This window comes from Salmo trutta, chromosome 39 (genome assembly GCF_901001165.1).
Source record: "Salmo trutta chromosome 39, fSalTru1.1, whole genome shotgun sequence".
Classification (NCBI taxonomy): Eukaryota; Metazoa; Chordata; class Actinopteri; order Salmoniformes; family Salmonidae; genus Salmo; species Salmo trutta.
In genome coordinates, this window is record NC_042995.1 from 19,847,974 (window position 1) to 19,859,506 (window position 11,533).

An 11,533-nucleotide genomic window follows, 5' to 3' on the forward strand; every position below is an offset into this window, starting at 1 on the left:
CGTGTGTGTGAGTGAGTGTGTCCGTGCGTGCGTGTGTTTCTATGAGCTCATACCAGGTCCTTGACAGTTCCTCTCGTCCTCCCCCATTTTACAGTCCTCCCGGCCGTCACAGAGCCACTTGTTGGAGATGCAGAGGTGATTGAGACACTGGAACTGGTCCGCAGGGCACGAGCGAGTCTCACAGCCTTTTTCATCAGAGCTATCAGCACAGTCACTGTCACCATCACAACGGAAACGAGCAGAGATGCACTCTCCGTTGTCACACACAAAGTCCCTGGAGGGGCAGGTGGCTGGCTCTGAGAGGTGTAAGGGAATAAGGAACGACAGTGATTTTAGGCGCATGACAGTGAGGCCTGTTTCCCCAGGGCATTCCTCATCATACCAAGCAGAAGTACTTGTTGGTAGTTATATTAGGTCGCTTTGTTTTGCGGAGTCATGTCACACGACCTGGATTTGAACCTTTGAAGCGTTTTCATCGAACGTTCCCCTTTTCTTTTTATGTCAGATGATCCAGCATCATACTCAGACAATCACCTTCATTTTTGGTGCAGTTGTCATTTCTGGAGAAGGCTTTAAAGACAGGATGACATTTCGCTACGTCACATGATCGCCCAAAACACAGTGCTCTAGTTACAGTGTCAGGGAGTACGCAAGTTATATAGTATTATCCAAAAGTTCATTCCAAGTTCATTCCTTCCAGCCTAAACAAGAGACCGAAGACAAGGGACTTACTGCAGTTCTGTTCGTCTGAGTTGTCTCCGCAGTCGCTCTGTCCATCACACCTCCAGTGTTCCGGGACACAGTTGTTGTTCTGGCACCGGAACTCATGAGGACCGCAAGTCTTCTCATCTAGGCACAGAAACAACATGACAGTCCATAAAGACGCAAAACAAGCAAAGGGTCTGAACCGGTAGCCGTGTTGATGTTTTGCATAGCGCCAGGTGTGCGCGACCGTGATCGTCAGTCCCTTGAGTTGTCTCTAAGGAAGACAACAAGACGATGACCAATAAAGAGTAAGACATTACTTTACATACTGTATACAAACGCCTGCTACTGTCAAGAACAAAGACTAGGAGAACAGTAACTTTTCTGTCTTCTTTCTAAAATAACAACCTAGTAATCCGTCTATACATGTTGTCCCAACGCTGTGAAATCAGCAACGTGATTTCCTCTCATCTCCCTGTCAGACTTTTAATCCAACTGTCGGGAGAATAGATAAATACATAATGCATTCTTAATTGACAACCACACAGTACCATGCTCGAGAGCTAATTCCCAGACTTAGTATGACATTAACAGAATTCAAATTTGAACTGAGCACACCGCGACAGTTGAATACTAAATGCATTCCTTCCCATGCCTGAAAGATTTCTATTCACGTTCTAGAATTAAGAAAGAAAAACAAGATGCTGGGAATTCCAGAACTTCGTATGTTGTTGCTTCTCGCCAGTGAAGGTAAGTCAAAGCCAGTAGGTGTATACAATATGTTCTGTAAGCGTGTACGTCTCCTCTCATGCTTAATATCTGCCAGGTTGGACGAGAAGAAACCTTCAGATATGACCCATAGAGAAAAGAAAAAAAATTGAACACTGACTGAAAACCAGAGAGAACGACTCAAATCATAGAGAGACCTTACTGTCATCCCCTCAATCCCCCTAAATGTCACCGTTAAATGCACAGGCAGCAGTGGAAATGCCAAGGTCAATCCCTAGCAGTCCATTTGATTAGAGGAAGAGCCAGTAAAAGGACTTAACCTCCTCCAGCTAATCTCTGGAGCTGGCCATATTAACAAGTGCTTTATGAGCATATCAAAGACCAGTCAGCATTAATGAGGTGGTCATCAGTAAAACATGCCATTTGATGTCTGCATAACGTTATCTATCACATTCAATTTAAGTCTACACGTTTGCGTTTAGCTGCTCAAAGCTTGCATATAGTACAACGAGTCACAAAGTCGAGATACAAATGTCCCTTTAGAGTAGGCCATTCCATTGAGATCAAAAACTGCTACAATAGACTAGACTAGACTACACTCTTAGAAAAAAAGTTGCTATGTAGAACCTAAAAGGGTTCTTCGGCTGTCCCCATTGGAGAACCCTTTGAAGAAACCATTTTGGTTCCAGGTAGAACCCTTTTGGTGATTCTACATGGAAACCAACAGGGTTCTACCTTGAACCAAAAAAGGGTTCTCTTATGGGGACAACTGAAGAACCCTTTTGGAACCCTTTTTTCTAAGAGTGTAGACTAGAATATAATATAACATTCATCGCCTTCAGAAAGTATTCATACCCCTTGACTTACTCCACATTTTGTTAGAATCGACATTGGCAGCGATTACAGCTGTGAGTCTTTCTGGGTAAGTCTTGCACACATGGATTGTACAATATTTGCAAGCTTTGTCAAGTTGCCATTTTTTTATGTCTTGCCATACTCTTTCAAGCCATTTTTGGTAAAAACTGTAACTAGGCCACTCAGGAACATTCAACGTCTTCTTGGTAAGCAACTCCAGTGTATATTTGGCCTTGTGTTTTAGGTTTTTGTCCTGCTGAAAGGTGAATTTGTCTCCCAGTGTCTGTTGGATAGCAGACTGAACCAGGTTTTCCTCTAGGGTTTTGTCTGTGCTTAGCTCTATTCGGTTTATTTTTATCCTAAAAAACTCCATAGTCCTTGCAGATGAGCATACCCATAACATGATGCAGTCACCACCATGATCGACAATATAAATAGTGGTACTCAGTGATGTGTTGTGTTGGATTTCAAATCAAATCACAATTTATTATTCACATGCGCCAAATACAACAGGTAGAGTGAAATGCTTATTTACGAGCCTTATTTACGAGCCTCTAACCAACAATGCAGTTAATAAGAAATATGGATAAGAATATGAAATAAAAGTAACAAATAATTAAAGAGCAGCAGTAAAATAACAATAGCAAGACTATATACAGGGGGGTACCGGTACAGAGTCAATGTGCGGGGGCACCGGTTAGTTGAGGTAATATGTACATGAAGGTAGAGTTATTAAAGTGACTATGCATAGATGATAACAACAGAGAGTAGCAGCGGTGTAAAAGAGGGGGAGAGGGGGGCAATGCAAATAGTCTGGGTAGCCATTTGATTAGGTGTTCAGGAGTCTTATGGCTTGGAAGCTGTTTAGAAGCCTATTGGACCTAGACTTGGCGCTCCGGTACCGCTTGCCGTAAGGTAGCAGAGGGAACAGTCTATGACTAGGGTGGCTGGAGTCTTTGACAATTTTTAGGGCCTTCCTCTGACACCGCCTGGTATAGAGGTCCTGGATGGCTTGGCCCCAGTGATGTACTGGGCCGTTCGCACTACTCTCTGTAGTGCCTTGCGGTCGGAGGCCGAGCAGTTACCATACTAGGCAGTGAGGAAACCAGTCGGGACGCTCTCGATGGTACAGCTGTAGAACCTTTTGAGGATCTGAGGATCCATGCCAAATCTTTTCAGTCTCCTGAGGGGGAATAGGTTTTGTTGTTCCCTCTTCACGACTGTCTTGGCGTGCTTGGACCATGTTAGTTTGTTGGTGATGTGGACACCAAGGAACTTGAAGCTCTCAACCTGCTCCAGATTTGCCCCAAACATAATCCTTTGTATTCAGCACATGAAGTTAACTTCTTTGCCACATTTTATGCAGTATTACTTAACTGCCTTATTGCAAAAAGGACGCATGTTTTGGAAAATCTTCCATCTTTTCACTCCGTCATTTAGATTAATGTTGTTGATCCATCCTCAGTTTTCTCCTATCACAGCCATTAAATTCTGTAACTGTTTTAAAGTCACCATTGGCCTCATGGTAAAATCCCTGAGCGGTTTCCTTCCTCTCCGGCAACTGAGTTAGGAAGGATGCCTATATCTATGTAGTGACTGGTTTTATTGATACATCCAATATGTAATTAATAACTTCACCATGCTCAAAGGGATATTCAATGTCCGCTTGTTTTATTTATTTTGCCCATAGGTGACCTTTGTGAGCTATTGGAAAACCTCCCTGTTCTTTGTTGTTGAATCTGTGTTTGAAATTCACTACTGGACTGTGGGACCTTACAGATAATTGTATGTGTGGGGTACAGAGATGAGGTAGTCATAAAAATATAATGTTTAACACTATTATTGCACAGAGTGAGTCCATACAACTTATGTGACACGTTAAGCAAATCTTTACTCCTGAACTTATTTAGGCTTGCCATAACAAAGGGGTTGAATACTTAATGACTCAAGTTTTTCATTTTTTATTAATTTGTAAACATTTCAAAAAACGTAATTCCACTTTGACATTATGGGGTATTGTGTGTAGGCCAGTTGCACAAAATCTAAATTTAAACCAGTTTAAATTCAGGCTGTAACACAACAAAATGTTGGAAAAAGTCATGGGGTGTGTGAATGCTTTCTGAAGGCACTGTAGTACAATAGAAATAGAACAGTAGAACTCACCACAGTTGGCCTCGTCCGATCCATCGGCACAGTCCGGGTCGTCGTCACACACCCATAGGGCTGAGATACAGTGCATGGAGCTCTTACACTGGAACTGGTTGGCAGAACAGGTACTCTCAGCTGGGGATAGAGACCGATGGCACAGGAGATAGAAAAGAGACAGGGAGTTAAAACAGGTGTACAGTATGTCAATTCTGAAGGATAAAGACGAAAAGAGACGTCACATATTACACAAAAAGGACCAGTTAAGCAGTCTATATAAAAATGGCAAAACTTGTAGGCTAATGCAACTGAAGGTACCAAAACAGTAGCAATACACATGTATTGTAGTTCAATCAAATTCGCACAAATCATGTTATATGTGGCATACAAAACTAGGGTGTGGAGCAATAGAGAAAGTACATTTTTCCTCCACACCCTCCTTATGCCACAGTACCCTGACACCCAGAGCACAGCTTCCTCTTTCCCAGCAGGAGGGGGGATGGAGGTGGTTAGAGCTCCGGCTGCATCTCTAAACCCTCAGCCCTCCCAGCGTGATTAGCCCTGGTTAAACCTCCCTCTGTGTCAGAAAGACATCCCCCTCAGCCCTCAGACGCAGGCTAAACCTCCTTCTGTCTGCCCTAATCTGCACCCTGGGTGAGACTCGGCTCCTGAAATATCCTCTCTGTCTCGCGCTGTCGCTCACGCGCGCGCATCATTTTGCCATGTTAAAACTGACGCGCTGGCATTTTCCAGCCCCAGCGCCAGGGTCGGCGATTTACCTGTGTAATGTCAGCTGGCTTGCGCCGAAGTGGGAGGGGTGGAAATATTTGAGGTGTGTCCTTAAGAACGTGCGCCAATATGCCAATTTCAGTGACTGCAACTAGGGATTTTTAAGGCCGACCAAAAGCTGGTTTTAGCGGTAAAGCAGTTGGTAATGACATTGATTTTGCCAGAGGATGCGCACACTGTAGCCTTAAGTACATCACCAATGTTTTATTGAAATGTCATGAATATCAGAACACTCAGACATTCCCCTTTTTATTTCTGTGAGACGTTTGGATTCATTATGTGCTATGCCCATTGCATGAAAGGTGTCCGTGAACGTAGGAAGCCTGTATAAGAACAAGTTATTAAAAAAAGTTATTAATTTTGTCAAAAAAATGTATCTTCCACTTTCCTCTGTTGGAACGTTCAAACCGCGGGATATCGCGGGAATTGGTGCTGAATCAGCTTTTAGGCTATATTTGCCTGTTTTGTTACCATTCACTTGGCTAAGTCACTATGGCCAAATCAACGGCAATGGTAGGCTACAGCTATATACAGTATATTTGGGAGCAGTAACGGTGAGTGGACATTCCCCCCTTTCTCTTTATATTGGATCTTTATCCAGCTCCTGTCAGAAGTTTAGATGTGCATCAAACCCCCGATAGTCTTGTGTGGTCTCGTGTGGCTCAGTTGGTAGAACATGGTGTTTGCAACGCCAGGGTTGTGGGTTCGATTCCCACGGGGGACCAGTACTTAGAAAAAAATAAATGAAATGTATGCATTCACTACTGTATGTCGCTCTGGATAAGAGTGTCTGCTAAATGACGTAAATGTAGTCTACGTTATTGCCTAATATCACAGTATATTTATTTCTTTATTTAACCAGGTAGGCTAGTTGAGAACAAGTTCTCATTTGCAACTGCGACCTGGCCAAGATAAAGCAAAGCAGTTCGACACATACAACACAGAGTTACACATGGAATAAACAAACATACAATCAATAATACAGTAGAAAAATCTATATACAGCATGTGCAAACGAGGTAGGATAAGAGAGGTAAGGCAATAAATAGGCCATGGTGGCAAAGTAATTACAATAAAGCAATTAAACACTGGAATGGTAGGATGTGCAGAGGATGAATGTGCAAGTTGAGTTACTGGGGTGCAAAGGAGCAAGATAAATAAATAAATACAGTATGGGGATGAGGTAGATTGGATGGGCTGTATATGGGTGAAGGAGAAGTGGGGGAGGTTTTGATGAGTTGCTGTGGGGAGCGCAGGGCTGTTGACCGGGGTAGGGGTAGCAAAGTGGAAAGCATGGCCAGCCGTAGAAAAATGCTTATTGAAATTCTCAATTATTGTAGATTTATCGGTAGTGACAGTGTTTCCTAGGCTCAGTGCAGTGGGCAGCTGGGAGGAGGTGGTCTTATTCTCCATGGGCTTTACACTGTCCCATAACTTTTTTGAGTTTGTACTACAGGATGCACATTTCTGTTTGAAATTATGCCCAATTATATGCCCACGGGGAGCAATGGTGGTGCCTGTAATTGTATTTAGACATATAGCCTGTTTAAAACCAGTTGTTGTTTCGTTTTAGGAGAATTTGATTAAAATGACTCGCTCTCTTTGTATGTCTTATCAATTAGTGAATTTAATATTGCTTATTGACAATGTAATGCATTTTACAGTAGGCCTATATTAGTGCAAATGCTATGTTAACAATATATTTCCATATCGATGCCATGCAATTACTGTTCAAAACATGTTCAACATATTTATCAAATATGGGATAGGCCCACTTTTTGTTATTTTGTTTCTGTAGGCTATTTAACAAACTAGGCTATAATGGACTAACATTCAACTAGGAGTTGATGACCACGCAATACATAAAATACCATAAATACACAATGTGAGCTTGGGACTATAACGTTCTATCTGCATTTTTGTCAACATTTTGTTATTCATGTGGCCTTGTTCTGTTCAATGTTCTCTACCTATATAGTACTATACATATCCTAATTCATGTTGTTAAGTTAAAAAGAACACAAGATACAAATTGCTGACACCATTCAAACCAATGAGGGTTCGGAATACTAATGCCAATCATCTCAGAATCATATTTTTGCAGATAGAACTTTCTAGTCCTGTCACATTCTTCTTCGTCAGATGATAAAGAAAAATCATTGTCGGACCAAAACGCAAAAATAAACAAATACCCCCCCCCCCCCCAAAAAATCCCCCTAAACTAAAGGGAGGGTGGCTGCCGTCACCGACGGCACTCGTGCAACACCCCCCCCTCCCCAACCCACCTATACTGGAGGTGTCTCAGATTCCGGTCTGCTACCCCCACCCAACTTGTCCACCCCTGCTGAATACTCAGGGCTGTAGAGCGTCTCTGGGGGCTCCGGACTGTAGGCCGACTCACTCGGTTCCGGACCATAGGCAGACTCACTCGGTTCCGGACCGTAGGCAGACTCACTCGGTTCCGGACCGTAGGCAGACTCACTCGGTTCCGGACCGTAGGCAGACTCACTCGGTTCCGGACTGTAGGCAGACTCACTCGGTTACGGACTGTACACTGTTGCCGAATACTCTGAACTGGACACTGTTGCCGGATACTCTGGACTGGACACTGTTGCCGGATACTCTGGACTGGACACTGTTGCCGGATACTCTGGACTGGACACTGTTGCCAGATACTCTGGACTGGACACTGTTGTCGGAAGCTCGAGACTGAGCTGACGCACTGGAAGCCTAATGCGTGGGGCTGGTAGTGGAGCTACCAGACTGGAGACACGCACTTTAAGGCTAGTGCGAGGAGCGGGAACAGGCTGAATAGGACTGGGCTGACGCACTGGAAGCCTAGTGCGTGGGGCTGGTAGTGGAGCTACCAGACTGGAGACACGCACTTTAAGGCTAGTGCGAGGAGCGGGAACAGAACTGAGTTGGACTGGGCTGACGTATTGGAGGCCTGGTGCGTGGTGCTGGTACTGGATATACCGGGCCGTGGAGAAGCACTGGCGGTCTCGATCGCACCTCCTGCACAACCCGTCCTGGCTGGATGGAACTAGTAGCCCTGTATGAGCGGAGTGCTGGTACAGGGCGAACTGGGCTGTGCAGGGGCCTGATGGTTGCCGTGCATAGAGCGGGCGTAGGGTAGCCTGGACCTAGGAGGCGCACCGGTGGCCAGATGCGCTGCGCAGGCATCCTCCTACCAGGCTGGATGCCCACTCTAGCACGGCATTTGCGAGGGGCTGGGATCACTCGCACCGGACTGTGCGTGTGTATGGGCAAGATCGTGCGTACTTCCGCATACTTAGGCGCTCTCCACTCCATACGTCCTTCCCAAAAAGCACGGGGAGCTGGCTTAGGGCTCACCCTTGGCCCGTGCCAAACTACCCGTGTGCCCCCCCCCAAAAAATGATTGGGTTTGCCTCTCCGGCTTTCTCACCAGCCGTGTTCCCCGGTAGCATTCCCGGTCTTCACCCGCCTTCCTCCATGGGCCCTCTCCGGCCAGAATCTGCTCCCATGTCCAAAACTCCCGATAGTCCATATTAGTGTTCCGTTGCTCCTTACCCCGCTGCTTGGTCCTTGGTTGGTGGGAGATTCTGTCACGGTTGTCGTAGGTTAAAGTGGACCAAGACGCAGCGGGGAAATGTGCACTCATTTTCTTTTATTGACTTGGCGAAGAAGGAAAAAACAAAATAAACACGTACACAAAACACAATGACGAATAACAGGCCGGTAAGGCATTAAGGCTATACCTAGCACAATCTCCCACAAACTACAAACACAAACCTATATATAGGACTCTCAATCAGAGGCAACTAGGAAACACCTGCCTCCAATTGAGAGTCCAACACCCAATACCTAAACAAAGAAATACTAATACTAGAATGAACATAGAAATACAAAACATAACATAGCCCAAAACCCGAAAATAATAAATCAAACACCCTTCTAAACAATCAACCACCCCGAACCACATAAAACAAATACCCCCTGCCACGTCCTGACCAAACTACAATACAAATAACCCCTATTACTGGTCAGGATGTGACAAGTCCCAAGCTTTCGACAACTTGAAGCAACCACATATTTAGCCATGGAGCATGTTCTGATTGGCCAGTGAGAGGTCAAGTCTCGATACATCTTCATCTTGTTTATTTTGCAAAACCCAGCCCTTCCGCGCCACTGCCAGCTACTGCGCCCATAAATTTGGTTGTGAAAATAGCAACAAATATTTCTGACACCCCCCATACCTATAGCGCTACCGCCAGCGCTTAGATTTACACTTGTGTTTGGTTTGTAAAAATAGAGCCCACAGAGAAACACTTTACTTGGTGCTGTACATTCCTCCAGCCCTCCCCCCCATCCTTCCCCTCACACCTTCCCCCACCCAGCTCCACCTTCCCCCAGCCTACCAGCGTGGCTCAACCCCCTGCTGGTGCAATTACCAGTGTCTTCCTCTCTGTTCCCAGTGGCCTCAGGGCAAGACTTCGGGCAAGGGCAACACGGCTCTACCACTGAGCCAGGCTGGGGCTGAATGTGACTGCAGCCAGAGACTCAGGAGGTGCGGGGAGGGGAAGGGAGGGAGATTAGACTGCTTCTAGGGCTGGAGCTCTGAGACGTGTCGTTAACCCAACACTGTGATCTAATAAGGCATTCACGGATGGTGTGTATGTATGTGTGTGTGTGTGTGTGTCTTGAGACCTTGCTCCAGTGTGTCTTAGAGCTGTCACTTTGATTCATGATGACAACCAGACAGGTGTGATTACAGGTACTTACTAAGACCCTCTCTCTGTCTCTCTCACAGACATGAGGAATTGTCTCATAACCTTTACCTGGTGCTGTAAATTTCAGACAAGTGAAAGAAGCACCCAGAAGTTCAAAACTTTAAAATGTCAAGACAGAGGGATAACAAGCAGGGGATGAAACTCCAATCAAAATCCACAGTGAGGTCAAACTAGGTCAACTAAAAGGAAACACACATCCTTTTCTTACTATAACACGGACATGTGGCTTTTATTAATAATGGACCTTCCTTGTGTCTATGAACAGAATTAACCAGGTATGGCAGTATGAACATAGAAGGCTGGGGGCTTCCTATAATCCAAAGAGAATTGTTAACAGGGTGAATCATTGACCAAGACTTGAAGATCAGAGGGGAAGTCACAGACTGTCTGTTCAGAGTCTGAGTTTCTCTCTACTTTTCCTTTCTTTTCTTTTGTCATTCATCAAAGGGTTGTCTCTCACGCTAAAGAAATGTCCAGAGTGCCAACAACTAAAAGCCTTTTCAATACTTTATTATCTAAATTCTTGCAGAGGCTCATTTTTTATGGCCAAGTGAAATTGAAATTCCCCCGACAAAAAGTGCAGAGCTGTCAAACTTTCATCACACAGTCAGCATCTTCTTTAAGACCGTATCTATAGAGATCCATCTATCTACAGATTATTTGACTCTTACGGCAGTCTGTCTCGTCCTCTCCGTCTCCACAGTCGTCCTGTCCGTTACAGCGCAGGTTCAGTGGGATGCACTTCTGACGCTTCCTGCATTTGAACTGTCCAGATAGACAGATGTACGATTCTGTAGATAGTATGAACAAAGGTGTTAGCCTTAACCGAGGTAGTCTACAATGTCGTTTTTGACAGTTGTGGAAACTTTTGGGTCGGATTCAGAATAGGACGGATAATGTCAGAATTTATTTATTGACTTTATTTAACCAGGTAAGTAATGAGTATGCATTCTCTTTTACAATAATGACCAGAAATGTGAAGAAATGTCAATAATATGACAAAAGGACTTCACCACAGTTGGCTTCATCAGAGTTGTCCCCACAGTCGTTCTCTCCATCACAGATAAACGGAGGCAGAGCACAGAGACCAGTTCCACACTGGAACCTCCCTGGCTGGCATTTAAACTCAGCTGTGAGGAGAGAACAGAAACACACACACACACACATTGCACCGACTTTATAGAAGCACAGCTAGTGAACAAGACCAGGGAGAAGGGTTGTAACGGTTTCTGTACTGTACTGTGCAGTTAGTGTCCTGCTCCACTAGAGGGCTGTGAATTGATTGTGTAATTGTGAATTGGTGTGTACAGAAAATGTGACAACCCTTACTGGGACCTTGTCAAGTGTATGCGTGTGTGTGTGTGTGTGTTGATGGTGACTCACGGCAGTCTGGAGGCTCGTCTGACCCGTCCCCACAGTCATCCACCGTGTCACACTTCCACCAGAAGGGGATGCACTCATCTGTCCCACAGCGGAACTATAGGACACAACAACAGTAGAAAGCTTCAGATTTCAACATCATCATCATTCATTAAGATT

The 11,533-nt window shown here is 44.8% G+C and overlaps 1 protein-coding gene across 1 annotated transcript in view; it reads right to left on the reverse strand.

The window, feature by feature from the left end:
- Positions 1 to 11,533, reverse strand: part of LOC115179354 (low-density lipoprotein receptor-related protein 1B) — a 203,359-nt gene that overhangs the window by 47,223 nt on the left and 144,603 nt on the right. Inside the window, exons 63-68 of the mRNA XM_029740789.1 lie at positions 11,378 to 11,471; positions 11,008 to 11,124; positions 10,666 to 10,785; positions 4,453 to 4,572; positions 733 to 849; positions 54 to 296 (exon numbers count right to left, since the gene is read on the reverse strand). Of these exons, the coding sequence (XP_029596649.1) occupies positions 54 to 296; positions 733 to 849; positions 4,453 to 4,572; positions 10,666 to 10,785; positions 11,008 to 11,124; positions 11,378 to 11,471 (811 nt within the window). The remainder of the gene's footprint in view (positions 1 to 53; positions 297 to 732; positions 850 to 4,452; positions 4,573 to 10,665; positions 10,786 to 11,007; positions 11,125 to 11,377; positions 11,472 to 11,533) is intronic.